This window comes from Phyllosticta citribraziliensis (genome assembly GCF_038025025.1).
Source record: "Phyllosticta citribraziliensis strain CPC 17464 chromosome Unknown J3D65scaffold_6, whole genome shotgun sequence".
NCBI lineage: Eukaryota > Fungi > Ascomycota > Dothideomycetes > Botryosphaeriales > Phyllostictaceae > Phyllosticta > Phyllosticta citribraziliensis.
The window spans coordinates 542,443-567,643 of NW_027117343.1; the positions used below are offsets into that span (position 1 = coordinate 542,443).

At 53.8% G+C, this 25,201-nt stretch overlaps 10 protein-coding genes and 1 non-coding gene across 11 annotated transcripts; 3 read left to right on the forward strand and 8 right to left on the reverse strand.

Annotated features, from left to right (window-relative positions):
- Window positions 1-423: 423 nt before the first annotated feature.
- On the reverse strand, window positions 424-1,397 carry J3D65DRAFT_695841 (necrosis inducing protein; the record flags this gene model as incomplete). The annotated part of the gene is made up of 4 exons (XM_066804012.1): window positions 424-877; window positions 929-949; window positions 997-1,099; window positions 1,174-1,397. The coding sequence occupies 4 exons, from the start codon at window positions 1,395-1,397 to the stop codon at window positions 515-517; spliced, it is 711 nt and encodes a 236-aa protein (XP_066655099.1). The 3' UTR covers window positions 424-514.
- A 1,014-nt stretch (window positions 1,398-2,411) lies between these two features.
- On the reverse strand, window positions 2,412-3,530 carry J3D65DRAFT_695857 (uncharacterized protein). The gene has a single exon (XM_066804013.1). The coding sequence runs from the start codon at window positions 3,439-3,441 to the stop codon at window positions 2,422-2,424; it is 1,020 nt and encodes a 339-aa protein (XP_066655100.1). The 5' UTR covers window positions 3,442-3,530; the 3' UTR covers window positions 2,412-2,421.
- Window positions 3,531-5,481: 1,951 nt separating this feature from the next.
- On the reverse strand, window positions 5,482-7,066 carry J3D65DRAFT_359292 (uncharacterized protein). The gene is made up of 2 exons (XM_066795628.1): window positions 6,326-7,066; window positions 5,482-6,278 (listed from the first exon to the last, which is right to left on the reverse strand). The coding sequence occupies exons 1-2, from the start codon at window positions 6,759-6,761 to the stop codon at window positions 5,770-5,772; spliced, it is 945 nt and encodes a 314-aa protein (XP_066655101.1). The 5' UTR covers window positions 6,762-7,066; the 3' UTR covers window positions 5,482-5,769.
- Window positions 7,067-7,629: 563 nt separating this feature from the next.
- Window positions 7,630-10,551, reverse strand: J3D65DRAFT_359538 (heterokaryon incompatibility protein-domain-containing protein). Its single transcript, XM_066795629.1, has one exon. It carries the CDS (start codon window positions 10,078-10,080, stop codon window positions 7,708-7,710), a length of 2,373 nt encoding a protein of 790 aa, XP_066655102.1. The 5' UTR covers window positions 10,081-10,551; the 3' UTR covers window positions 7,630-7,707.
- Window positions 10,552-12,266: 1,715 nt separating this feature from the next.
- Window positions 12,267-12,764, reverse strand: J3D65DRAFT_359550 (uncharacterized protein). Its single transcript, XM_066795630.1, has one exon. It carries the CDS (start codon window positions 12,627-12,629, stop codon window positions 12,360-12,362), a length of 270 nt encoding a protein of 89 aa, XP_066655103.1. The 5' UTR covers window positions 12,630-12,764; the 3' UTR covers window positions 12,267-12,359.
- A 775-nt stretch (window positions 12,765-13,539) lies between these two features.
- On the forward strand, window positions 13,540-13,930 carry J3D65DRAFT_623888 (uncharacterized protein). Its single transcript, XM_066800193.1, has 2 exons — window positions 13,540-13,722; window positions 13,756-13,930. The coding sequence occupies exons 1-2, from the start codon at window positions 13,615-13,617 to the stop codon at window positions 13,831-13,833; spliced, it is 186 nt and encodes a 61-aa protein (XP_066655104.1). The 5' UTR covers window positions 13,540-13,614; the 3' UTR covers window positions 13,834-13,930.
- A 145-nt stretch (window positions 13,931-14,075) lies between these two features.
- Window positions 14,076-15,969, reverse strand: J3D65DRAFT_623889 (glutathione S-transferase). The gene is made up of 4 exons (XM_066800194.1): window positions 15,713-15,969; window positions 15,370-15,656; window positions 14,820-15,284; window positions 14,076-14,703 (listed from the first exon to the last, which is right to left on the reverse strand). The coding sequence occupies exons 1-4, from the start codon at window positions 15,825-15,827 to the stop codon at window positions 14,548-14,550; spliced, it is 1,023 nt and encodes a 340-aa protein (XP_066655105.1). The 5' UTR covers window positions 15,828-15,969; the 3' UTR covers window positions 14,076-14,547.
- A 118-nt stretch (window positions 15,970-16,087) lies between these two features.
- On the reverse strand, window positions 16,088-18,272 carry J3D65DRAFT_623896 (Metallo-dependent phosphatase-like protein). The gene is made up of 2 exons (XM_066800195.1): window positions 17,898-18,272; window positions 16,088-17,853 (listed from the first exon to the last, which is right to left on the reverse strand). Exons 1-2 carry the CDS (start codon window positions 18,225-18,227, stop codon window positions 16,159-16,161), a joined length of 2,025 nt encoding a protein of 674 aa, XP_066655106.1. The 5' UTR covers window positions 18,228-18,272; the 3' UTR covers window positions 16,088-16,158.
- Window positions 18,273-18,641: 369 nt separating this feature from the next.
- On the reverse strand, window positions 18,642-19,763 carry J3D65DRAFT_651305 (uncharacterized protein). The gene is made up of 3 exons (XM_066802442.1): window positions 19,445-19,763; window positions 19,058-19,392; window positions 18,642-18,985 (listed from the first exon to the last, which is right to left on the reverse strand). Exons 1-3 carry the CDS (start codon window positions 19,694-19,696, stop codon window positions 18,841-18,843), a joined length of 732 nt encoding a protein of 243 aa, XP_066655107.1. The 5' UTR covers window positions 19,697-19,763; the 3' UTR covers window positions 18,642-18,840.
- Window positions 19,764-20,286: 523 nt separating this feature from the next.
- On the forward strand, window positions 20,287-20,365 carry J3D65DRAFT_t67. The gene has a single exon. It is a non-coding gene; the product is annotated as a tRNA-Gly (tRNA).
- A 1,759-nt stretch (window positions 20,366-22,124) lies between these two features.
- On the forward strand, window positions 22,125-24,258 carry J3D65DRAFT_623905 (Haloacid dehalogenase-like hydrolase-domain-containing protein). Its single transcript, XM_066800196.1, has 4 exons — window positions 22,125-22,990; window positions 23,043-23,092; window positions 23,143-23,282; window positions 23,336-24,258. The coding sequence occupies exons 1-4, from the start codon at window positions 22,269-22,271 to the stop codon at window positions 23,906-23,908; spliced, it is 1,485 nt and encodes a 494-aa protein (XP_066655108.1). The 5' UTR covers window positions 22,125-22,268; the 3' UTR covers window positions 23,909-24,258.
- Window positions 24,259-25,201: the final 943 nt, after the last annotated feature.

A 25,201-nucleotide genomic window follows, 5' to 3' on the forward strand; every position in this document is an offset into this window, starting at 1 on the left:
CTTGAATCAGGCCGCCCTGGAAGGGGAGGGGTGGGCTGGCAGGCTGGGTCCAACGGACGGTTGAGGCGGGATGCCCAGCTGTTTCGAAAAAGAACTTGTCAGAAGCATCGGCAGGCCGAAACGAAAAAGAAAAAGCATGTTTGCTGACCCGCTTTAGGCTTGGTGCCAAAATTCTGGCCAAAACTCTCGGAAGCTTTCATGCTCTGATTTGTTAATTCCTACTACTTTAGGCTACGTTCTCTCAATCCCTGCTCTGACACGTGGGGTTGCTGTGGTTTTATACCCGGCATGCCTGCGCCCATTTGCTGAAACCGAATAAGGTGTCGGGAGGTTGGACTGTTGGCCGCGAGGTTGAATGCTTCGGAAGCGAGGGAAGCTGACTATTTGATCATGATCTACCGCTCTCAGCGGCATGATTATTGCCGGTCCTTCTTTTATGCTCTCCAAGAGATGATATCGTCGCAAACAATGGTAAGAGTTCCATCCAAGCGCCGAAAGTGCAATGAGTCGAAGCTCACAACGCAGCCTTGCCCAGGTTGTTCTCGAAGTTGGCATCCTTGAACGGGACATTGGCCGAACCAAAGTCAGTGTTGGTCAAAGCCGTCTGCGCCGCCGTGGGCAGACTTTCCCACGCAATCAGAGGCTGCTCGCCGCCAACGGTCGAGGTGAAACCCAGAGCGTGGTTGACAGGCCAGATGCTTTCGTACTTGATCAAAGGCCGAGTTCCACTGAGGTTGGGGCTCGTGGAGGTGCCGTAGCCACTGTGAGCTGATGCAGAGACTCCGAGAATGGTGGGTTCGGCGGCTGTCTCGCTGTCAATCCAGACGACGACGTTCTCCCAGTCGTGACGGTGACCGGTGCCGGTGGAAGGTGAGTCCTGCCTCGAGGTCAGTTGCCACAATCCTTCTCGCGGAGAGAAGTCTCAAACCTTTGGCCAGTACCACGAGTACTACGTCCGTTAGCCATGCTCACTTCTTGTTGACAGACTACACTCACCATAATCGCGTACGCGTTGTTGTAGCTCGTCGACCGCACATATACTTGGCCGGTGCTCGAGTCACAGTCCCCTGAAGGAGACCCCGTTGGGGCAAGGCCACCGCTTCAGCCTTGTCAGTGAATGATCTTGCAAAAGATTTCGGGGGATTCTTGTGCGAGACAACTTGCACTGCTTACCTGGTGTTTCCGTCGGCGTCAACAGCAGGGAATGGAACGCATCCGTTGACGACCTTGAGCAACGGCTTGTACTTGAGGTACAGCTGACCGACAGTAGTATCTGGGACCGTCTGGCTGAAACCCACAACCGCATCATGGGCAATTTCGGCACGGCGCTCAAGAGGAGCACCGGCAACAGCACTCGCTGCGACCAAGAACGACAGACCAACGGACAACAGAGACATTGTGACAACGGGAGGAGCTTGAGAAGGCCTGATGTCTCGAATCACCACACCAAGGCGGTACCGCTATTTAAGTCGCCTTCTCGTCATGTTTCCCATCGCACGGGCTGTCAAACACCATGGTCTCTTCGACTCGCTACATTCTCGTAAGCGAGCTCTGTCCAGCTTTCCCTTCGAGAGGTCGCGCGCCGAAAACCCGGGGTTCGTGATACGCTGTGGTTTAGGGAGTCGGGGCACGCAGCGACTGCGTGGGATACGCAGGGGACGCCATTGGCCGAAGCTCGCCTTTTGTGGTCGGTGCGTATTTCCTCAAGAGGCAAGTGATTGGAGCTATTACCAGATCTACAAAGCACGCGCATCATGGCGTTTTGGGTACCACAGTCAAGAGCCACGCACCAGCGAAGACTGGAACCTGGTCGAAAAGGGGGGATTTGTGTTTCGCATGTCTGGACAGTACGGTAGCTGTTTGCTCATCCTTTCAGCTGGGAATACAAAGTGTGAGGTGCAAACAAGGTGAAGGGGCTCAAAAGGCAATCTCGGAGCGATGTCGGTCAGGCCTTACGGATACGGCAATGCCCCTGCTGCCGACTCCTGCACGGCTGCACCCAACCACTGCCACGAGATGCGGGGTTTGCACGCACTCATCTTGTGCGCGTTGAATGGACGACGCGGGCTTGAAAAATCACCGGGCTCCGGCTCGAGGCCTTCTCTTCTCAGGATTCCAGCGGCACCTCCCGAGTACTTTCTTGGCAACCACACCTCACGTATCGGCCGAGTGCACGACAGAGACGACGAGGTCTGCACATAAGCGAGATATTGAATGGCGGACAGCTGAGTAGTGTGGATGGGGAGTAAAGTCAGGGGTTGGGCCGCGCCAAAAGCGTGTGCCAAGTGACCTGGTGGAGCGAGGTCTGGTATCGAAGTTGAAGCACAGGAGAGCGGAGTGGAAGGGATTGTCAAACAATTCACATGTAGCATTCCAGTTATGTTACAAAAGTGCTAGGTGCATTCAAGAGCTTTTGACCATTCAAAGAGGATAATCAAAGCGACTACACTTGGAGACGTGGCTGTCCAGAAAATCCAAGACCAAAACGACCAACCGGATGAAGCTGGAAAGGAAGACAACCGTGAAGATGAGTCTGGAGAGCTCCTCGATTCTCTCATGCAGTACTCTCTGCTTCGGCCCCGGATGCTTCCAAGTCACCGGCACCCTCCATTCTTTTCCAACAATAAAGAGAAAAGCCATCCACAGACAACGACAGCGATTCTGCAGCCAAGTCTCCACCTGTAAGCCTCTTTTTCCGTCTGAATCATCCCAAAGAGGCTCCTTGTCGTCCATGCTCCTCTCCAAATCTTCTACGACAAAACAGCAACCGCCTCTTTTCTCCCATGCGTCAGGAATGTGCATGGAAGCTTCCCAGATCTTGTGCAATCCAAGCAAATGATCCACCCGGTTGCGCACGAACTGACAACGGCTGATCTCGCTGTCGACTCCAAAAAATGGGTCTTCAAAATGAGGGTAGGGCATTGAAATCCGGTGGTGGCCCTCGAAGTCCACAGTTCGATGAGTAAAAGAAAAGCCACTGACCCAAGTTCGAAAAGGACCGACCAGAAATTCGAATGTTTTCCAGGGCACGGCCGAGGACAGTGGAAGCACCAAGTTTTCTTTGATTCTCTTTTCCGACACTGTGAAATGACCAGCCTCGACGTCGACAAGGCGCGGTAAATCCTTCACAGGATCATCGTAAACACGTAGTAGGCCTCCATTCCTTCGTCTGAGATATGCTGCTTCGCTTCTCTCGTAGCGAGGACAGTTGCAACGCTGACCGTGGTCCGCAATGTGCGCTATGGCGAAGCGCCGCTCGAGAATTGTGTCCAGAATGTCCTCCAAAAAGAGCAAGAATCTTGACGTGTCGGTCGCGGGCGGTCGAAAATGTCTGGAGTAGTAGATTGAGAGTAGGTCGTTGGTGGCTGTGATGCACAAGCATCTTTCTGGGCTTCTGTTCGCGGCCGTTGGCATGGCCAAGTCCATCTCGTAGCGACTCATGGCGACTTTCTGAGAAGTGGTTTGGAGGTTCGCAGGTGATGCAGACGCCTTCTCGTTCAAGGTGGTCGATGATGGTCAGTCACGCAGCCCCCGATGCGACAACGCAAGTATTTATATGGCCTTCCTAGCCCGGCGGAATGGTTGATGCGCAGCCCCAACCGTGGTTATCGGATACACTGACGTTGGTTGAATTCAACGCGGCTCCCACAAACCGCAGCACACCTGTGAAAGATTTCGGGAGCAGATACGAAGCATTCACGCACTACAGCGATAGTAATTTTACCTGCAATATTCGGAAGCATTCGAGCATCCGCAAAAGGTGAAATCGGGAGCGTTCAGGTGCTTGTCCAACAAAGAGCAGTAAGGAAATGCAGACTAATCATACACATTCAAGCTACCTTCAGTTGGATTACTTTACAGCATCCACAAGGAGTGGTAACAGGGATTTCTTCTTCGTTCTTGTTCTCCATTGTGTGATTACAGCTGAGCATAACAAGGAGCATTAGATCACCTGCCACATCAAGGGAGTCAAAGTCCACCAAGCAAAACCTCCCTTTCTTCATCGCAGGAGTTTCAAATCGTGACATTTGCCGAAGATGCGAGTGACTGATGATTTGGTCAGCTTCCAATAAACGCAGCACGAACAGGTCCAAGATGTGTAAGATCGCAAAGTGCTTGGCCAACACCCGACAAGTTGTCCCCAACTGCAGCGGCTGGAACCGGGACGGCCCGTCGACTACTGCGGTTGGTCCACAAATGCCGATCCCGCGGCTCCCGAACAACCACCACTAACCTTCGTGTTCATTAAATAGAACTCAAACGGCGTTTCGCCATGGTAAGAATCTCGATGTGCGCCCCTTTTTGCAAGCTCTCTCTCTCTCTCTCTCTCTCTCTCTCTCTCTCTCTCTCAGGCAGCAGAGATGTTGCTCAGCTTGCTTTACTTATGAAATGCGCGGTAGCGCGGTGACGCAATAAGCATGAGCCAGTACTGATGTCCGTGGTATCTTGCTTATGCAACGCACTGTAAATCTTGGTTTCAAAGTGGACGCCGCAGCTCGCGACGAAGCTCACCAACTAATCCCCTGTTCGCAGCTAAATTGTCAACTTCCCCCCGCAATGATCCCTGTCCGGGGGCTCCGGGGCACCAATGGAGTATAAGTAAAAGCGAATGCGAACCAATAGGGTATAAAGCTTCGTACAAAGGTAAAGATTAAGTCTACTGTCCAGTCAATGATTCCTCGAACGGGCAATCTTATTGCGCTAAAAGCTTCTGCCGGAATGTTGCCCAGAGTATAAGGAAATTATTGGTCGGCCTAATCTTTTCCGTTAAAAACGACCTATTCGTACCGCAATCACGTTGCATTACTGACCTTTTCCAAATCGGTTCGCAAATGACGATGCGCGTTCTCCAACTCCTCTTCTTCGTTGCTGTTCTCGTCGTTGGTTGCGTTGCTGCGGGCAAAGTCGATTGCAGCGTCGTCAATTGCGACGTGAATGGCGTGCGTATTCAAGATCCGCCGAGTCTTCCACGGGCTGACATGGACACAGAATCCCATCTGCACACCAAAGGAGTGCAGCATCAAATGCAGCAATGACGACCCCTGTAAACAACCTTGCAAGAACCCAGCCACCAAGGCTTTGGTCGGGCAATGTATAAACATGGAGAACAACGTAAAGGGTTGCTTCTGCAGCGTAAGTGTCTCTGCGAGACTTCGGATCTTTTTTGCGTCGGTGACGACCAAGATGGGATGATGCTGACTTGCGACAGTGCACCAGTGACGACCAATGCGGCGGGCCCAAAGGTGTCTGCGCAACTCTTATCTACAATGACAAGGACCCGAAGGTCAACGAGGCGTTCCAGAAATATGTGGACAAGCGGACGTGCATTACCAAGACGAATCCCAAACAGTTTGACAACGCCGACTCCGGATGTTTGTGTCAAGTAAGAGAAACATTCAAGTTGGACTTGGGCTTCTGTAAGGAAAGTTACTGACCGCTTGACAGTTCACTTCGTCCGACGCATGCAACAACGCTTGTACGTATCTCCTCGGTAAACCTGCGCAGGGTAAAATCGCGGGCGGCACCTGTAATTGCCCTCGACAATAGAGTGGGACATGTAAGGCTCGGTCAAAATCAATATAGACACGCTGTAATGGACAAATGTTCGAAATTCGAAACCTTGTTCGGCAAGGTAAACCAGGTGAAAGAGAATTGCTGCAAGACTTGTACCAACAAAAACCATATATCTTGGTTGCACCACGAGAATCATTCGGCCCATGTCACTTCAATCGCCTGGAGTGACCAACAATTTTGATGACGTGAGGGTCCTCATGCCTTGGTAAAGTTCCAGTATGTGGCTTCGCTGAACGTAATCGTAGCATTATCCATGCGCAGGCCCAGGTTAAGTCGCGGAAGAGTCGGCCAGAAGTTGGGGTAGTACTCGTCACCGACAGCGTTGGTACCGTTAACCACAACGTCCCCGTCGCCTTGATCCATGTCGAAGATACCCAGGGTGGCGTCGTCAGTCGACTGACCCGGGACAGTCTTTGCCCAGTAATCGGTACCGGGCAGTTCGCCGTAGGATCCATTGCCGTGGCCGGCAGGGAGAGGAGGTTGAACAAGGGTAGTATCCACGCCCAACCATCCATACAAGTCGGTGCTGAAGGGGACATTGTTCACCAGCGTCGGAGCAAATGTCGTCTGGAACCAGGGCTTGGCGGCCGGCTTGAATTCTCCCTCATCGCCGTCGGTATCGTAGGGGAAAACCTTGACAGTCGTGCTACCGTCGGCGTTGTCTGTCCAATCGAAGCGAGCCAGGTGCTTTGGGATGTCCCAATCTTGAAGAGTTAGTTTTTGATAATCCAAAGACCAAGACAAGTCATACTCAGTCGTCCATTGTAGCACGTATACTTTTGGCTGACGTAGATACGTGAAACTCGAACATTCTCCTTCTGTTCACCATCCGCATCTTCGTACTTCCAGAAGCCAGGAACCAGGAGCAATTCGTCATATGGACCGACAGGGCTGTCGGTGTAGCGGACGATCTGGATGTTGCCCAATCCAGCGATGAATTCACCCGCGTCGGTGAATTCTGACGAATTGCGCTCGAGCGGTGGATATGCCTTGGTCGGAAGGGGACCTGTAAGCCCCAGGTCGAGAAGAGTTATTACGTAGACTTGGCCGTAGAGGGTCCAGGGCGCAGGGACTCGAACGATGGGGTCAGTTGAGTTGTTCGTACAGTCTTCGCAGGCGTGCGCGCCAGAGAACGTTAACGCGAGGAGACCAGCCGCGAGGGTCGGCACGGCGTTGAAGAGCTTCATGTTGGCGAGTACAAAGTTGACGCGCGACTAGAAGCGCCACGGCGCGTTCGAACATTTATTCTTTCTCCACTGCAGTCTTTGATGTCTGCCTATCCAGCAGTGATCTATCAGGGGCCCATGGCGTTTCCCGAGCGAGTAATGTACGCCTCCTTCGGGAACAGATCGACGTGACGGCTTGCCATTCTTGTCCAGTTGATATTGGAAACTGGGGGCCAAGGTGCGCTCTCATCCTTCACGACCGGGGCATGCTCGGACACTTGGCGACGGACCGGAATGAGAGCTCATCCGGACTGCGAAAGAAACTGCTTGGGAGCATTCGTCACGTTCGGTCCCACACGAAATGTTTCTCTGCGTCTCGATTTGTGAGTATGGGCCAGGGGCATGAGAGATTCAGATAAGTGGTGAAAATTTGGAGCAGGCGGCAATGACGGATTGAGATGAGATGACACATGTAGCTGGGCTTCTTGAAGATGGTGTTGTGGCAGTGATAATGCGCCGAAGGGTTGGTTCGCCTATGGAGCCGTTTTCGGTTAGCGCATCGTTCGACGAACGCGAGGCTTGTCCCCTCCTTCCCCAGCCCCTCTCTCCTTCTCACCACTCGACATCCTCGTTGCCAGACCCGTTTGACGCATCAATCGACCCGACTTCCCAGCGCGCTCACAATCCAATGTCAAAATCGATGCCAGACGACATGGCAGACTTGCAAGCTTCGCGTGAAAAGGCTTCGAATCCCACCGTCTCAATCTCACCACGAAGTTTGAGTGCTCCCTGTCCCAACGGTTTTGAATGAAGGAATTGTTCATATTCGCGCTGTCAAAACAAATGGAAACTCGCCTCTCACCCTCACCATTGTGTCTGCAACTTGCCGCACCAAGCTCCAAAATATGCTCGGCATCCCGTGCGGACGCACATGATTGACGCGCAATCTGCGCTTTCTAAGGAATCCTCAAGCAAGCTCCAGCTCGGTCATGTCGCCTTCTCGACCCTCGACTGCTTCTCCATGCATGATTCCATGGATATATGTCTCTCCCCGGAATTCCAAGACATTTTCGCATTCATCAGGTTTCAACCGCTTGACGACAAATGGAGTGCGCGCCCCCGCGAGCAGCCAAACTTCATCCCCAGGCTCGACTTCTCTCCGTCCGAGGCCCAGATAACCTTGGCGAGTCTTATACAAGCTCCTTCTATTACAGTAGAAAGGCATGCGAACTGTTTCAGCAAAATTTCCGTTTTCTCGTACTCCAGGCAAATCCCCGTTGTTCATTGCTCTTACTAAGGGCATGCATTGCTCGAAGCTCTTGGCATCAAGTAGGATCTTGAGACTGTCGACAGCTTTCTTCTCCGCGTCTTGGAATCCAGTCCCCAGGTAGTCACGGCTACCACCCATCAACGTGTGCAAAAGTGCCTTGAAGAGAGCTCCGCCGGATGGGTAGGACGAGTTGAGCGAGGAAGCGAATTTCAACCAAAGTGGCAGTGATTTTCTCCACTTGGCTTGACACTGGCAAGGAGGCCAGAGTAGCATGTAATCGCAGCTTCCTCTTCGGCAGACAGGCTGATCCACTCGGGGTGCCACAGCTTCAATCTCGTCAAATTTGAAGCCTACAAGTCCGAGGCGTTCTTTCTGCGGCAATTCCCTGATGACTGCGGGGATTGAAGTGCATGCCGCGAAACGCCTCTGAAAAAGCCGCTCCCGCGGCGCGCACCAAGTACGCCTGAAATCGGGTACCCATGACGGAAGACCGAGCGGATTATTCTGAGACCTTGGCGGCCAGCAGTCGAATGAAAGACCCTCTAGAACCTGTGAGAAGGAGCATTCGTCTTCAGCGTCTTCTTTGGAAAAAACGCCTCTGCAACTAATCAAATCGTACGCCATCAGCATGAAAAAGTTTCTTGGTGGTGTTTGGTAGTCCACAGCCACAACATTGCCACTGTTACTTTCTCTTGCAATACTCAGCAAAGCAAAGAACTTGTCCCTTGGGTCCTTGGCCGAAAAGCTTTCTGTCAGGACGAGGAGTGAAGATAAACTGCACTGCCTATCTAGGGCAACGTCAAAGAGTTCCAGGGCCCCCAGCACTCGTTTTGATTTAGACCGAAACATCAGGAACTCCAGGGCTCCGGGACCTTTCGCGTCGACAAGAGCAATGTGATGCTTGCCTCGCAGGCGAATTGCTTTCCACGGTAGAATGCACTCTCCACACAGTACCGTAACGTTCCTAGCAAGAATGACCTCCTGGATGATCCAGATTCTGCTGAACCATGCTCTCTTGATCAGATAGTTGAGAGCCTCGAATCGTCGTCGGAGCAGTTTACTATACGGAGCATCTATCGCCTCGCGCAGAATTGCAGTGGATGAGTTGTATCTTGGGGGAATGAGCCCCACCAAATGCGGATAATTGAGCAATATATCCAGCGCTTCCACAGCGGCACTTGTTGCTTGGTCCTCGACGCCCAGCCACACAATAGTCGACTGCGCAGACGCATATATGCGTTTCATCATCTCGACTTGGGCCATCTTTTCTGGGGTATCATCCTGGTTGATACAGAGCGCATCGATCCAGATCCGCACCGGGAGGAATCTGGCTTCTCGCGGCTCGCAACCCGCATGGTGAGCAGTCGGGGCCTTCAAAAACGTAGCCACCTGCTCAAAATCTCCGCGTTTCCGCTGCTCACAGCAATCAAGCGGCGTTCGATTTTTCTTGTCCAGCAGCTTGCAATTCGAGCCCGCCCAGACAAGCAGCTTGACACAGAACAGATGCCCATTCTCCGCCGCGTAGTGCAACGCGCTCTCGCCGAAGCGGTCCTGCGCCCTAACATCGGCGCCCCTCTTGAGAAGCTGCTTCACCACGACATGCGAACCAAGCTCGGCAGCCTGGATCAGCGGCGTCTTGTGGAATGGCTGGAATCTTTGGTCCACATCTCCAACAATGTCGCACTGGAACTGCAAACCACCCTCGCCTTTGACTGCTTCCTCCTCTTCTGCATCGAAAACATGATGACGCAGGCGCAATAGCCCTTCGTACAAGTTCTTGGTGACCGTTTTCAAGGCCCCATTTACGGAAATCGGCCAGTTGTTTTCGAGGCTGTACTCTCGCACCTTTTTGTCCTGGCCCATCCCCGGCAACCACGGACTACCCCAAGTGTAGGAAAGCGCATCGTACACTGGCGTGTCGTTCAAGTCCACCGTTTCAAGGCGGCATTTGATGATGGCGTTGCCGCAGATGGGCGTGTCGCCGTCACCAGGAGGAAGAATCGTGACAAGGCGGATTGACGAAGGCGACGGGAGAGCATCATATTTGAATTGACTGGGCCTAGGACCCATTTCGACGTGATGTTGGGAAAATTGTTGTTGTTGGCTGGATCATTCGTTCTCGCTCTTGCTTTCAGCCTTGTGCCCGTGCCTCATCGTCAGGCAGCAGCGGCAAGGTTCCACCGCAGGATAAGCACCCACGCATCTCACCACTCCTCCGTGGGCCTCCAATCGATCGCCTGCCGATGGTGAGCTACATCTGGACGACCACAGGGCCCTGAAACGCAACAGGAGCCGTCTCACGCGGTAGTCATCCACACACCGAGCTGAGCATAAGCCCTCGAGTTTGATGGCAGGCGAAAGACGTGACCTGGGAATGGTCAGCTCAGCTCAAGCTTCTCCACACCACCAAAGGATCTGCTCTTTCAAACGACTACTCCGCGGTCGAAACGACTTTTTCGCTATCGTGGACGGCACGGTTCTTTGTACGTTGGAAAGAGCTCAGACAAGGGGCTTCCTTCAATGAGTTGGAACACAGAAGGAGTATTTAGTCGCTGGTAATGCTCAGACTCAGGGCATGAGGTCATTCAGTCCGGCATCGAGACAACCCGATCAATCCAATTTGCGGACGCGTCCGCAGACCCGTGCAAGTCAAACAACAAGCTCTGAGAGAGTGGCCCTCGACCAAGGAACGCGCTCGAAACGTCACTCTCGCGCTGACATGTAAGGCTGACGCATCCAAAGCTCATCTCCTACACCGTACCGTACCGTGCGGACCTGGCATTGAGTGCAGCGCAATGCCCCCTTCTTTGGACCATTCGACTCAAATCCCCTACCAGATGGAGGGTCCATTGGAGGGAGCCGCGACCAGCAGATCCTGAGGGAGGGCGGAAGGACGTGTCTGGGCTGGGCGAGTCGGGGTCTGGAGTGCGCGAATATTTTGCGGGAGGGTAGGTGGGTGTCTAACGGCGACTACGCCACACCAGCTAGCCATGACGGAGATGTCGACAAGTGGATGGATGGCTGGCTGGATGAGCGATTTCGCGCACCGCTGAATGGGCAAATTGGAATGAGTGGTCGTGTTGGCTCGGCCATGCTGCGCTGCTCTGCGCTGCTCTGCGCTGAGCCCACCACGATCGGCGGGAATTCCGATGTGGCGCAGATGCTGAGCCAGGCAGGCTATGCCGAGGGAGAGAGTTTCAGCACACCAGCTGTCAACAGAAACAACCAGCTGGAGCTACTGCAGCATTGCGTACACGCTTCCCGCGCAGACCACCCGGACGCTTCAATGGTCGGACCCCGTTGATGTCATGGACGACGGTTGTGTCTTGCTCCATACACAACACACTGACATTGTGCTGTGCTGACTCTGGGTGACAGCCGGCAGTGACGACGGCGCATATTTTCAAATTGACTTTGGCGCGCGCACTTGTGCCGTCCAATCAGACCGCCGTCCACGCTGCTGACCCCTTTGTCAATCCCGGTTCTGCATGCACTTCACCACCACCATCATGTGGCTGTGCTCCACAACATCGACAACGTTTCCGCTCGCGCGCTTTGCGACAGGATAGACTGCTTTCTGGATAGCCGCTCGCAGCCTCGTCACTGCGGTCGCCCCCCCTCATCACAGGCCCAGCGGCTGCCCTGTCCTGCCCTGCCCTGCCCTGCCCCGGTCCGCCGTCGTTTGATTCCTCGCAGGCCCCGCCGCGCTAGTCCACAGACAGGGCGGGATGGCGCGCTGGCGGAACAGCCACTCTGAGCCTCTGTACAATATTCTAGACCGCGCGACTTTTTCCTTTCTGCGAACGCTTTTTCTTTCGCCCAATTTTATGATCACGGCACGGAAGCGCCATCACCTCTGCACTGCCGCACCGAGGCGCGATTTTTGAATGAATCGGGGCGCCAGCTGCTCTCCCTGTGGCAACCCCGGTGCGACTTACAATCAACACGTGCTGCGGGTGCAAATTCAGCGTCTCTCACCCGCTCGCTGTACTCAGGGGACCCTCGATGCAGATACAAACGATAATGCGAATGTGGCGGTTGACGGCGACCATCCAGGAGGCGGGGTATCGACAACCGCCGGCTAAGCCACGATGCGAAGAATATGGAGCAATGAAAAGCGAGAAAGTCAAGAAGGTGAACGAATAATGTCAGTGCGCAGCAACAGAGGCGGTGCAAACCCGAATTGCTCGGGGTGGGCTGCCCTCGATGCTAAGCCTTGGGCAGAAAGCTTGTCGTGCGTTAGGGCGTCCTTGGCGAAGCTTGTGGTCGGCCCCCCTTCACTTGGACAACCACCCGCTCACACAGTCGTCAGCCGCCGTTTGACTATTTGAAAACACCGGGGGGCTTTCCTATTGCCACAGGGCTGGATTCAATGCGAGGTGTGCGGCGAGCCCCTGAAAATCAACTTGTTTGGCGCGGGGGAATCGCCTAGGGAGCGCGCAACCAGGGAGAGGGAGATTGACAACGGGGAGACAGAGCCCGGCTACTGTAGGGCCCCTGTCAGACAGATAGACAGACGGGCAGACAAACAATGGGCCAACGCCCCAGGTCCGGCCCCAATCAGCCACAGCCACCGCCATTACACTCACACTCACAATCAACACAAGGCCGCCTGTCATGAATCGCACCCGTCCACGTACCGCAACCTTTTACACCTCGCGGGCTGACGTGGCTCCTCCCGCCTTGGCGGCCGTCGGTTTGACCAAACCGAATCCTCGCATATCGTCACATCAGCCCGGAAGGTCGGTCCCACCAGTCAGTGCAGTCCTCGTTCCGGGCCACGGACTCAAGTGGACAGGGAAATGCCTGTCTAGCTGGCGAGAAACATGAGCAGACGCACTGCATCCCGACGTCATTCATCCATTCGCTGACTATCCGCTGGGTACTGTATGCACTCAGCATGCATCCACTGTCTCATGAGCCACCGTGGTCGGGCATCCAACGACACTTGCTTCCTTCGCTCTTGTCAGTCTTCTTCTGGCTCTGTGGGCACTGTCCGTGTCTGCCTCTTCGTAGTCGCCGTCAACTACCTTGCCCGCACCAATTGGCCATCGGAGCAACAACCACCGCCGCCGCTGCGGCCGCCGCCGAAAATACGACTGCGGTTGATTGATTGGTAGCCCGGTGGCTTCATGTAGCTTAGCTTAGCCTAGCTTAGCACCTTAGCACCCGTGCATGGGTTGCTCCCATCCATACATGCTGACTGGCTGGCGGGCTGAGCGAAAGAAAGCCTGCTGGTACCGTAGGTAGGTAGGTAGGTTGGTCGGTATTCTAGCCACTTCCAGGGCCTGCTGCTGCCGCCGCTGCAGGATAAATACTACCGGCTCTGCCCTGTTTGCTGCGCATTGTCCCTACACTGTCAATCCACTCTACTCCGCTCGACATCTCACTCTTGCGCCAACCTCACTCTCGCGCCGACAACCTCGCTCACCACCTCTCCGCATAACAGCCAGTCAGTCAGTCCGCCCACCCATCAACGAACCTCCGCCCATCCTATTCGGTCACAGCTAACACGCCTCCCCACGCAGCCAACAAACCTCAACTCCTCAATCCCCTCCGAAACAAGCAAACACTACCACCGCAACCACCGCAACCACCGTCACCATGCCCGGCAGCACCACCTCCAAGCTCTCCATCATCAAGCCCAAGCCCGTCGTCAAGTGCGGCGAAGAGTGCGATTGCTGCGGCTGCGAAGAGGCCTGTTGGTGCGTCGTCCAATAGGCGGCCTACCTACATACCCACGAGGCACGCGGCTTGTGGCCATTGACAACGACAAATCGACAAACCATCGACCTCGGCATGAGGCGATGGGCTAGTTTGTGAGATAGATGGGGAGCGACTGAGCGAGCCTTGTTTGTGGTGGCTTTTATTTCCCCTGATCTCCCTTGCCTCATTTTTCTGATCTTTCCTTTTCTGCTCCTTCTGTCTTCTGCCGCAGCGAGATGTGGAGCCGGCGAGGCGGGCGATGCGATACAGCACTTTTCATGTCGTGGCATGGCAGCGCGGAAGCTGCCTGTGCAGACAGCCAGCCTAGGAAGATACGCTTTATGACATCAATTTCTTACTTTACTTCATTGACTTGCCTGCTCGCCAACTACGGGGATCGAGTGTTCAATATTTCTGATGTCACTACGCTGCCAAAATACCTACCTCAATTCCATGTTCTTTGACCACCTGTTTGCGTACCTACTTGCAAGATATCAGATCTTGCTGCTGCACTATTTTGCTTGTTTCGCATGCAATTTTTGCTTGCTTGCTTGCCCAAATTTTTGGCCGCATCGCCACGCGGCCACGCTTTCTGGAGCAACGCTGCCAAAGCACCAATCAAAGGCGATCCAACGAGAACGACTGGCCGCACGCGCCCTGCTCGGCGCTGTCTCTGTAAAACAAAAGCAGATAAGTCAGACACTCGACACCTACAAAACGACAGTGTCGCCGGACTTCATCATCGTCGTCATGACACCCTCGTCGTCGAAAAAGATGGAGAAAGAGCAAAAGAAAATCACACGCGAGGAAAACGGAAAGAGAAACAGGTGCCTACAGTTTGGCCTCGTACTCGAGCACCTCGGGCGCCATGACGCCGCCGGGCGTCAACTTGCTGTAGTCGGTTTCGGCGGGCCCGTGTTCGACATCTGGCCAGGGCCCCATGGGCGTGATTGCGCGCGGGTTGATGTCGAAGTGGGATTTGGTATACTGCGAGTCGTCAGCATCGATCCAACAGCGGCAGCAGCAGCAGCAGCAGCAGTAACAAGTTTGCTTTTGGTCCTGTCCCTGCTTCAATGCCCTCCTACACCCACCCGGACACTCACATTTTCCTTGATGTGTTTAAAGTCCGTCGACTCCTTGAAACCCTCGACGTTCCAATATACATGCCTTAACCACGCATTCAGCACGGGGTACTCATGCCGTATGGTCCCCAAATTGCACTTGAAATGCTGCACATAGACGGTATCAAAACGTATGATGGTCGCAAACGCGCGCACATCAATCTCCGTCAACTCCTTTCCCAAAATGTACGGCCCGCCATGCTTGTGTGTCAGGCGTTCGAGCTTGTTGAGCGCCCCGAAAACCGGAATCACGTTCTTGTCGTAGGTCGCTTGGTCGGGCGCGAAGCCGGCGGCATAGACGCCCGCGTTGAAGTCGCGCTGCAGCCAGGGAGCGATGGCGTCGATTTGGGAGCGCAGAGGCGCGGGGTATAGGTCGATGGCGGCGAGTGGCGGGGGCAGTAGGGTGTTGAAGGCTGCGGGTAGCCAGCGCAGCAGCTCGGCGGATTCCTGTTGTCGCCAAATCACATCAGCAATCTCGTCAACACCAATTTCCTCTTCATCTGCGCTCTGATTGCAAGTCCCGCACACGTACGTTGTTGACTATCGTCCCCGTCTTCTTGTCCCATAGCATCGGCACCGTGAAGCGCCCCTTGTACTCCGGATCCGCCTTGAAGTACACCTCGTGCAGGTACTTGCTGCCAAACAGCTTGTCGACGGTCGCGCCGGGGTACTCGTCGTCGCTGGCGGGGAACCGCCAGCCGGGCCACCCCTTGGAGTCGCCCTTGGGGTACGGCGCCACGATTGACATGTCGATGAATTGGTCTAGGTGCTTGTGCAGCCGGACCAAGTTGGCGCGGTGCGCAAAGGGGCAGAAGAGGCCTGCGGTTGTCAGCTGGAGTGTTGGGGGGGAGGGTGTGGATTGTGGGTGGACGTGCCGATGTACAGGTGGTAGCGGTCGGCTTCGGGAGGGAATTGACTGCCTGGAGCTATCATCGCGTGCCAGCCGTCGTCGGTGCCCGGCTTGTGAATGTCTGGGTTGGTGGTGCTCATGGTGTCTGCCGTTGTTGTCCAATTGGTGCCGACTTGCGCGCGAGGTTGATGATATATGGCGGGTAGAGGTCGCGCTCGCGTGAGAGCAGAGATCGAGAGGAGATTGGGAAGCGTAAGTCGCAATAGCGACCGGATGTGTGTGGAAGAGCCGTTGTCTCGAGTAGTCGCGTCATCGAGCTTGAGTGGGGAGCTCTAGCGGAAGCGTTCCGCAGTTCGCAACTCGTCACGCAAGCTACGGAGCACTCAATCAACATCGACAGCTCAGGCATCACTCTACTATTACATCTATTGACTACTCATCCTCCATCTACAGCCGCATTTACAGCACCATTCACACTCTTCTCTTGTCGTACCCAACGCCTTTACCCACCGGACAATTGTCGATATTCGCCTTCCACTCGAGCTCCGCGAATTTGGGAATGACCTGGTTGCTCTTGAACGAATCTGGGAGATAGGCCTTCGCGTCCTTCGCGGTATACTTTGCTCCGACCTTACTCAGCGCACCAACAACATACTTTTCGATGAAATTGATGTAGATGACGTCCACCTTGTCAGGCAGCGTCCCATCAGTCGGAAAAGACGCGTTCGCCTGCACGTCGTTGGGCAGCGGATACGCCGTAACGTTGACGTGCGGCGTGTCGTCGCCGTCTTCTCCAAAGTCGTCCTTGGTCACGTATCCCGGCGTAGGGTCGTAATCTGAGCGGCGCGTGAGGCGGTTAGGCTCGCCACGCTTCACGAGACCGTCGTGAAAGACGGGCGGGTCGACACATTCCTCTTGGTCGACGAGAGACATTCCGTTGAAGCCAAAGTCGCGTGGCGTAAGATCCAGCGAGCGCTTCTGATATGGTCCGGCGTTCATGGTGTCGAGGACTGTCTTGGCCTGGTCCCACGGTACATCGGGAAGGTATTTGAATGTGTTTTCGAACGGGCTGACAATGAAGGAGTCGTCGTACGTGAATGGTCCCTGGACCAGGTCGAAGCGAATGTTTCCCGTGTTGACGAAGATGATGCGAGGTTTGTCTTTTCGCTCCTCGTTGACGACGATCTTGCTCAGTGCCTCCTCGAGCAGCTTGTAGATGCTGCCCTCGGTGCCAAACGGCTTGCAAAATATGCAATACGTTCTGGGAGCGCAACCAATCAGCCTAGTCAGGTTTAGTTGGCTGCGGACTCCAGTGATTGTGGCCGTCACGGCTTTGCCCTGCTGCGTGTCGAAATCCGTGTCCTGGCTGCGGTCCGCGTGGTAGGCAAAAGTCAATCGGTTCCAATCGAGATACCTCCGCGAGTAGACCAGTGAAGAGGGAGTCTTGGATTGTGGGAGGGACTTGTCTCGTTCTGCATCTTCGACTGGTTCTGCTGGACGCGAAGGGCCAGGAATTCCTAGTGGCTGCTGCGCCTTTGACGCCTCCAGGCCTGCAATGGAGATCCACCCCAGTGTCTCGCAATACCGTCCGGACTCTATGGCGGTGGCCTTGTTATCGTACACGACGAAATCTCGCATGTGCGTGTGTCCACCAAAGATTTGGATCGGCGTGTCAGGAAACTTGTCGCGAATGGCGCCGTAGTACTTGCCCATGGTGCTGGTCTTGTCCGTGGTCCGCGCCGCATTATGCCCAATCACGACAAACATGTCGATTGGCTGGTCGAAGTTCAAGGCATCCTGGAACCACTGCTCCTTGAGCACGTCGTCGGCCTTGACGACCTTGGACACGTTGGAATTCTTGTCAAAGTCGAAGATGAATCCAAAAGCCATGATGCGGAGCCCGTGCTCCGTGGTAAAGTAGCGATACTGCTTGCCAATGTATTCGAACTGGCCGTTCGCTGGGTTCAGTATCTTGACATTGGACGTCAAGTATCGATCTCCATAAACCTTGGCGAATTGGTTGAAATGCTCGTACGCAATCTCGGTGACGTACAGCTCGTGATTTCCAATCGTGAGCAAATCGTAGTCAATGTTTTGGAAAATGGGATTCGAAAGTTGGCCATTTGGGTCGGTTGCGTCTGAAAGGCCGATACCATCATGCAAATCCTGTCAAGTCTTAGAAAGCGTTGATGATTCGGGGACTGTCTTACACCAGTATCAATGAGGAGCAAGTCAACACCGTATTCTTGCGCTTGACATTTCATGGCTGCAACAAACGACACAAAATCACCCCAATCAGCGCCATAATTTTCCTCTTTGATGTGTCCTTCGAGCCAGCCATGCGTGTCGGTTGTGTGCAAAAAGTTGATTTGACCCCATTCCAGTGGTCCCTTGGGCGGATGTGGAGCCTCTTCGGCGTCTGGCTGCATCCGCTTGACCTTGCGGGTCATGACCGCGTCGTTTTGCGGCCCATTGCAATCTTCGCAGGCGAGCGCGGGCACTCCAACACCAACAAGATACAACAAGTTGGAAAAACGCATGCTCGACCGAAATGTCGGAAATGGCAAACCTAGACTAGCTTGGCTTGAGCCGCGAATGAGGAGTGAAAGCGGCACCAGCACTTATCAACTATTCGGCCAATAATTTGCTTGGCTGCCTTGCATGGGGTAGACAACCTATCACCGCGTGCGAATGCTTAGCGTGGGCAGGCCGTGTAAGAAGGATGACACCCCTGCCGTTGTCCGCCGTTTGTCCGCCGTCTGTCAGCTGTACCAAGTGTTCAGCCACCGCCGCCGTTGAGAAAAGAACAAAATCTGTTCTTTATCCGTTAATGTTTCGGGAATTTGTTCCACACGCCCGACTCCGACCGCTCCAACCGGGAAACTCGCTACGTTTAACGTGCTATTCGCTGGACGTTAATGAGCTGTCAGCGAACCCCTGTTTCGACAATGGTTCTTCCCCGCCTTGCGTCTTGGCTGCATTGTGTCTAAAGATCAACTGCCGTCACCTGCCGTTTCTGCTTCCATGTGTCGATCAAGGCACTGTTTAAATCTGCTGTGTAATTCTGGGTGCCAGTGCTGAATCAGCTACCATGGCAATGCCAACGTGACAAATCATCAACAACCGGCCATGCGCAGACGTCTCTCTGCAAGTCTACCATGCCCTAACCTTTTCCACAAAATTCATCTCTTCCGCGTCAAACTTCACTTGCAAAGCCTCTGCGATCCGCGACACAAGCTTCGCAGCAGCGCAAATTTCGACGCCCGAGTTCCCCATGTTGCGCGCACCATACATATGGCTGTTCACCGTCAATACCAAGACAACGCCAACGGGTTTTCATAGCCAGACGGCGTGGAGCGGAAGACCTTACCCTTTGGCTTGCGGCGCTGCCGAGACGGCATAGCAGCAGACAAACTCCATCAGCGCGCTCTCTTTGGCATTCAAAACCCGCTCGTCCGCCATCAAATCCCCGTATACGCACGTAACCGCAACGTCTCCAAGCACCCCGCCGGACGAAATATTGAGGTTGTGTAGCACTCGCTCCGTATGCTGCGCATACAGCCGTCGAAAGAACTCTTTGCCACGCTTCTGTCGCTTGGTCACTGGAACATGTTCTCGCGCTTCTTGGTCTTGCTCGATTTCAGCCGCGATGCGCGGAGAGGTGCCCTGAACGGCGGTCCGGAGGATGGCGAGGCCGTTGATGCCCTGTCACTGTAAGAGTTCTGGCCGACCACATCGATTACGAGGTCGATCTTACTCGGGGGAAGCCAACCAGTGGAGTCGCTTTCAGCAGCGCTTCTCGAACGCGCCGTGCCGCCGTCCCTTGCGCCGCTGGATTCCCGGCATGCGCAGCTGCGATTTGTTGCCAGAGCTCGGCAACGCGCTTCTCGGCTGCAAAGGCAAGCAGTGCTGCTGCTGCATACACGTATGCGATGCTGTATTCCAGGCCTCGTGGGTCATGGGGGAAGAGCTCGGTCAGCGAGTGGATATCCAGTACCGGGGCAACCATTTTGACTTGAAGCAGCGACAGCGAAGACGATAACAGCACGCAGAGCTCACACAGCTCGGGAAACGCGTTCTTTTGCTTTGTCGCGTTTTGAGGAAGGACGTCGCAGGTAATTTGGCGATGCTGCAGTCATCCTTCGGCGCCAGAACTAGCTCCGCGGGCGATGTTACAGCTCTCGCGGACGCACCACGCCAACATGTGAGTTCACCATTTCAATTGTCCAAACGAGTTTGATCTTGATCAGGATCCGCTCGCAGAAAATAGGCAAAATTTAATCTTGTCCAAATCGGGTTCGTTGCCTTCACACAATGCCCTCGTTCGATTGTGCTGCTGATTGTCACACATTTTATGACGAGCACGATGATAGGCATTCGCTACTATATCCAGCGACTTTTTTTTTCTTCTCTCGGCTTAACCAACTTTTCTCCTATAACCTCGTTCTGTCTGCCTGCGAGTATTCCGACAACTTGACACTGAACAATCATAGCCACATATCGGTATTCCCCTTGCCAGATGCTCCAGATTGGAGTGTCTCTAAGCGATAAGGGCTGTAGAATCAAATAGCAATATTTTTGGAAACCTTTCATCAAAATGCGCCAGTGGTTTAGTGGTAAAATTGATCGTTGCCATTCATGACTCGATCAGCCCCGCGTTCGATTCGCGGCTGGCGCAAGTTTCTTTTTTTTTCTTTCTCAACACCATGAGATGGTGACCATGGTGAGGATGGTAGGATGGTAAGGTGCTTGGTTAAGAGTGGTGGTAGCTAAGGTGGTGGTGGAGGAGTCACTTACCTTTTTTTCTTTCTTTTTCTTTCTTTTTTTTCTCAACACCATGAGATGGTGGTGATGATGGTGAGGATGCTACATATTCCGTAAGGATGATGAGGTGCATGGTCAAGAGTGGTAGCTAAGGTGGTGGTGGGGCAGTTACTTACCGACTGAGGCGCCAGTAGCGCCTTACTTACCTCATAAAATTTCACTCATACTTACATCTCACACCTCAGGTAAAGCCTAAGGTCTAAGATACTTAGGATAGGTAGTACAGCCCTGGGTTCGGTTCGATTCCCGGCTGACGCAGTTGTTTTTGCCATTCATGACTGCGTCAAAGCGTTGTGGTGGTGTTTGGAGTGTGTTGTTTTGATCAGGGGGTGATCCGGAGCATTTTGGTGTCGGGGAGTCGGGGAAGTGGAAAACTGAACTCCAGCGCACGGACGCGGTTGATTCCCTTTCTGCACGGGTACAGTGATGGCGAACTGCCATTGGCCAGCTTAAAGCTACTGCAGAGTCCTCCTCACCCGATTGGGAGCTTTTTGTGTCTCACTCAGCAGCTTGGGGTGTTCGCTGCGACTTCACTTCTTTCCATGCAGTAGAGAGGCTTCGACAATATCTGCGACTCAACACTGCGGGGACACGCAGCGGGAACGGGGATCCGAGCTATGGTTGAGCCGATTGGATCGTTTCGCCCTTGGTTCGCCGCCCGCACCACTTTTGCCCAACGGGCACCGGACCAGCGGAAGAACCTCTTCAACCAAGGAAGTAACTTTTTCCATCCTGCGATACAACGTCATCAAACGCCAGGCTACGACACGCAGCTCTTGTCAGTCCCACACTGTGCCCCATCAAAACTTTGCGAAGTGCACATTCGAGAGTCAGCGGAGCTGCGCAAAGCACCGTGGCTCAGACTGGTCCTTGACTCGGTCCACAAGCCAAGAAATCTGATCCGCTGCCCAATTTGAACCAAGAGATTGTGGTTGTGGTTTGCGAATCATCACCCCAGCGTTCAACAAGGCGCGCTTGACCGGAACGCTTGGGCAATTGTTGAGCTCGCCTAAGCGCAGCATCAGAGTGCGGTTGAGCTCCAGTCGAGATATGCTCGACCAGGATAGTCGTTGTGGTCTCATTCGGATAGCGACGCACCTCATCAACCTTGGATCTACCCGATGGCAGCAACTGATGTTGGGCGAGCAAACATTCAGTCAAACGGCGGCCGGAGCGTTCTCCATTCGGATAGATCCGGCCAACATGCTAACCGTAAATGGCAAGTTTGGCAACCGCCGGACTCCTTGCTGTGATCATCAAGTGGTGCTCAGTCATCGGTCCTTTGATGCTTGAAGAGCATTTCTACACCATTCTGACCGCATATAGAATGCCCCATGCCAGCATTTCAGGGGCATCTCCAAATGGTACCCGACAAGCCCTCTCGTATCTGGAAGATTGATATCTTAGACTGTTCTGACTCGAAGGTCGTCTGGATTAAGTAAAGGCAATATTCGTTGATCAAAATTGGGGCTTCTAAGAATCGCAACCGTCATTTGCCAAGTGGAATTATTCTGGATTAACTAAGCCACGCGCATGCATCGGCACCACGGCTAGCGCCCCGGACTGAATCAAGTCCACGAAGTATTGCGATAGTCAAGAGACACGTCGCAAACGCTGGCTTTCAGAAACTCAAAAGTGGGACAAGATGATGATATTTGTAGGCGTCGAAGCGACCAGGTTGAATCGAAACTTCTCTCCAGTCTTCTCGTTTCGTTGAACTCCAATCGTTCTTGTCCCCGGCAGACAGGCGAGCTATCATGGCAGTAACACGACCCAAGAACATCATCTTCGACATTGGCGACGTCTTTTGCAGCTGGACACCGCCAACGACTCCAACCATCTCACCAAAGCTCCTCAAAGAGTTTCTCGATTCGCCAACGTGGCACGCGTACGATTGCGGCTCATTCGGCCAAGAAGAATGCTACACACGACTGGCCGAGCAGTTTGGCGTCGCCGCAGCCGATATCGCCCACGCGTTCCAGCGCGCTCGGGATTCATTGGCGCAAGAAAAAGTCCTGGTCGACACCATTCTCGAGCTGAGAAGAGCACATCCGGAACTGAAGGTGTTTGCCATGTCCAACATCTCCGGACCAGATTGGGCGTATTTGAAGAAGAAGGAGTTCAACTGGGAGATTTTCGACCGCGTGTTCACGTCGTGCGAAGCCGGCATGTCGAAACCTGACCTCCGATTCTACCGCCTTGTGCTGGAGCAAGCAAACGCATCGCCCAGCGAGACCGTCTTTGTTGATGACAAGCTGGAAAACGTCATTGCTGCGCGCTCGCTTGGAGTGACCGGCATTGTTTGCGAAAACTCTGCAGAAGTCCGTCGAAAGCTCCTCAATCTTCTCAGTGATCCAGTTCAAAGGGGAAAAGAGTGGCTCCAGAGAAACAAAAAGACCCTCTACTCTCAGACTGACAATGGGGTTGTTGTGCGCGATAACTTTGCCCAGCTCCTCGCCTTCGAAGTGACCGGAGATTTGTGAGAAATCTCCACCCATACTTGGAATTTGTGAGCTGATGTCGTGTGGCAGAGATCTCTTCGAGCTGAGGTACCACGATCGCACTTGGAACTATTTTATCGGTCAGTCTGTGGTTTTCATGGGGGTCGATTAAAGCGTTGACGATGTTCAGATACTTTGGAAGGGTTCCCGAATGACGTCGACACCACTTCATACGCGTACAAACTGTTGCCCCTGGATCCAAAGATGGCGCATTCAATCATTGACGAGATGTTGTCTTCAAAAGGACTGACGGGCGATGGAATTTTAAAGGTAATAGCCTGCCTCTTTCCGCATAGAAACGCCCGAAACTGACGGTCTTCAAGGTTTACTTTTACCCCGGTCGAGCGCGGACAGACCCCACTGTCTGCATCAATGCATTGCGGCTGTTGTACAAGTACGGTCGCGGAAACGAAGAACAAGTGAAGCCGACCAAGGATTGGATCCACAACGTGCTCTTCTATCGCGCGTACTTGCAAGGCACGCGGTACTACCACAGCCCAGACACCTTCTTGTACTTTTTTGCGCGCCTACTGGCAGAAAATCCGGGGTCAGATATGTATCGCAGCACAGCGGCGCTTTTGCAAGAGCGTCTGCGAGAACGGACAAATGTGCAATCGGACGCCTTGGAGCTAGGGATGCGCATTGTGGCATGCCATTTGATGGGGATCCGAGACGATCTGGACCTCGTCCAGCTGTTGGATATGCAAGCTGAGGATGGTTCTTTCGAGATGGGCTACCTCTGCATGTACGGAAAGACAGGGGTGAAGCTCGGCCACCGAGGTCTTACGACCGCGCTTGCAATTCGCGCGGTGGAAGCGTCGGTGCCTTCGAAATCATCATCGGCCAATCAAGAGATGGGCGTGCATCGAGGCAGAAGTAGCCTGAAACGGCTGTAGGAAGTTGAGGTTGGCGAATGTAAGAGTCGGCCTGGAGGCAGTGGACTTCAATAAGGTGGGTCAGGGTTGATCAAAAGAGTCCGTACAGACGTCCATGTGACAGCGTTTCGACATGCCCCTGGAGGTGCAGAAATCGGAGTCTTTAGCTTCATTTTTTTGCTCACTCACCAAGATCGCGGTCCGAGCCATGTTTGAATTCGACGTTACAAGGTGCGATTCGATCACGACTTGAAGTGATCTTTTCGGTGGCGAGTGTCGCGTTCCCAGCGTTGCTGGGTGAACGGAGTCGCGATCCATGGTAAGAAAGCAGACACTTTCACGGTCGCTTAGCGGTCCAGTTTCGGCCGGCGTCGCATGGAATCAGTCGTCGCGCCGCCTCAGTCCTCATCACACTTCATCTCGAACTCCCCAGGCCGCAGACAATTTTCATCACCGCCTTTGATTGTGGCTTTTTTCGCGACTCATTAGTCTCGAACCCTAGACTCTGGAGCTCTTCGGCGTCATCTTCAACCAATCCACTGGCGCTAACCTGATGATGGGGGAAGAGGAAGCCCGTGGGAACCGAATTTCCAATTCTCAGGGCGTCGATCCAGTTCCATGGTTCACGAGGACAACACCCAATCGCTCATATCCTACATAACAGAAAACAATCGCGACGGTCTTGCTATCTGACGAGGTCTTTGCGAGTGGTTGGTGAAGAATGTACTCTGATCTTGGGCGACTCGGTCCGTTTGTCGGCGGAGTGATGAGCACTGCTCGATTCTCAGAGGGCAAAAGGAATGACGTTCTCTATTCAAGTATATCCTCACTTTCCCACCAATTTCCGGGCAAAACTGAAATTTTCAAGACGAGACGTAGGAAAGTGGTCAAGGAAGAACAAACCTGTCCAAGATGTGCGCAACTGTTTAAAAGAGAGAGAACGCTTAGCAGCGATCAGCCATGTCCGCAACTTTGCGGGAGTCAAAAGAGGCGGCCCGTAGGTCGCTTGTAATTCACCGCTATTGGACGGCTGCTCGATTCTGACGATACGGCTGCTGCAAGTTTCGGGGAATACATGTTCGTGGACCAGTTTGACCCAAGAGCCATCGAGCGCGCAACGTACCAAACATCGCTTCCGGGTACCTCACGTTATTGCTGCCACGTACAATCCTCGACCTAATCTTGCAACTCTCAGAAACCTGGTTCAAGTCCCAACAACCTTCAAGCCCTGGTTTTGGTCGGCACTAGTGGCCTGGTTTCCAAAGATGCCTTCGCCCACACATTGTGACGAGGACTCGAAAGACAGTCCAAAGT

Excerpts from the sequence above, each read along its gene's own strand:
- J3D65DRAFT_623896 (XM_066800195.1), bottom strand. The coding sequence starts at position 18,227 with ATGCGTTTTTCCAACTTGTTGTATCTTGTTGGTGTTGGAGTGCCCGCG. Across the intron at positions 17,854-17,897 it reads TGCTCCTCATTGATACTGGT|GATTTGCATGATGGTATCGG; the intron begins GTAAGACAGTCC and ends AAGACTTGACAG.
- J3D65DRAFT_623889 (XM_066800194.1), bottom strand. The coding sequence starts at position 15,827 with ATGAGCACCACCAACCCAGACATTCACAAGCCGGGCACCGACGACGGC. Across the intron at positions 15,657-15,712 it reads CCGCTACCACCTGTACATCG|GCCTCTTCTGCCCCTTTGCG; the intron begins GCACGTCCACCC and ends TGACAACCGCAG. Across the intron at positions 14,704-14,819 it reads TTAAACACATCAAGGAAAAT|TATACCAAATCCCACTTCGA; the intron begins GTGAGTGTCCGG and ends GACGACTCGCAG.
- J3D65DRAFT_623905 (XM_066800196.1), top strand. The coding sequence starts at position 22,269 with ATGGCAGTAACACGACCCAAGAACATCATCTTCGACATTGGCGACGTC. Across the intron at positions 22,991-23,042 it reads TTCGAAGTGACCGGAGATTT|AGATCTCTTCGAGCTGAGGT; the intron begins GTGAGAAATCTC and ends GTCGTGTGGCAG. Across the intron at positions 23,283-23,335 it reads CGGGCGATGGAATTTTAAAG|GTTTACTTTTACCCCGGTCG; the intron begins GTAATAGCCTGC and ends ACGGTCTTCAAG.
- J3D65DRAFT_359292 (XM_066795628.1), bottom strand. The coding sequence starts at position 6,761 with ATGAAGCTCTTCAACGCCGTGCCGACCCTCGCGGCTGGTCTCCTCGCG. Across the intron at positions 6,279-6,325 it reads GTGCTACAATGGACGACTGA|ATTGGGACATCCCAAAGCAC; the intron begins GTATGACTTGTC and ends TAACTCTTCAAG.
- J3D65DRAFT_623888 (XM_066800193.1), top strand. The coding sequence starts at position 13,615 with ATGCCCGGCAGCACCACCTCCAAGCTCTCCATCATCAAGCCCAAGCCC. Across the intron at positions 13,723-13,755 it reads AAGAGGCCTGTTGGTGCGTC|GCACGCGGCTTGTGGCCATT; the intron begins GTCCAATAGGCG and ends CATACCCACGAG.
- J3D65DRAFT_651305 (XM_066802442.1), bottom strand. The coding sequence starts at position 19,696 with ATGGTTGCCCCGGTACTGGATATCCACTCGCTGACCGAGCTCTTCCCC. Across the intron at positions 19,393-19,444 it reads CACTGGTTGGCTTCCCCCGA|GGCATCAACGGCCTCGCCAT; the intron begins GTAAGATCGACC and ends TTACAGTGACAG. Across the intron at positions 18,986-19,057 it reads GCAGCGCCGCAAGCCAAAGG|CCATATGTATGGTGCGCGCA; the intron begins GTAAGGTCTTCC and ends GACGGTGAACAG.
- J3D65DRAFT_359538 (XM_066795629.1), bottom strand. The coding sequence starts at position 10,080 with ATGGGTCCTAGGCCCAGTCAATTCAAATATGATGCTCTCCCGTCGCCT.
- J3D65DRAFT_359550 (XM_066795630.1), bottom strand. The coding sequence starts at position 12,629 with ATGACAGGCGGCCTTGTGTTGATTGTGAGTGTGAGTGTAATGGCGGTG.
- J3D65DRAFT_695857 (XM_066804013.1), bottom strand. The coding sequence starts at position 3,441 with ATGAGTCGCTACGAGATGGACTTGGCCATGCCAACGGCCGCGAACAGA.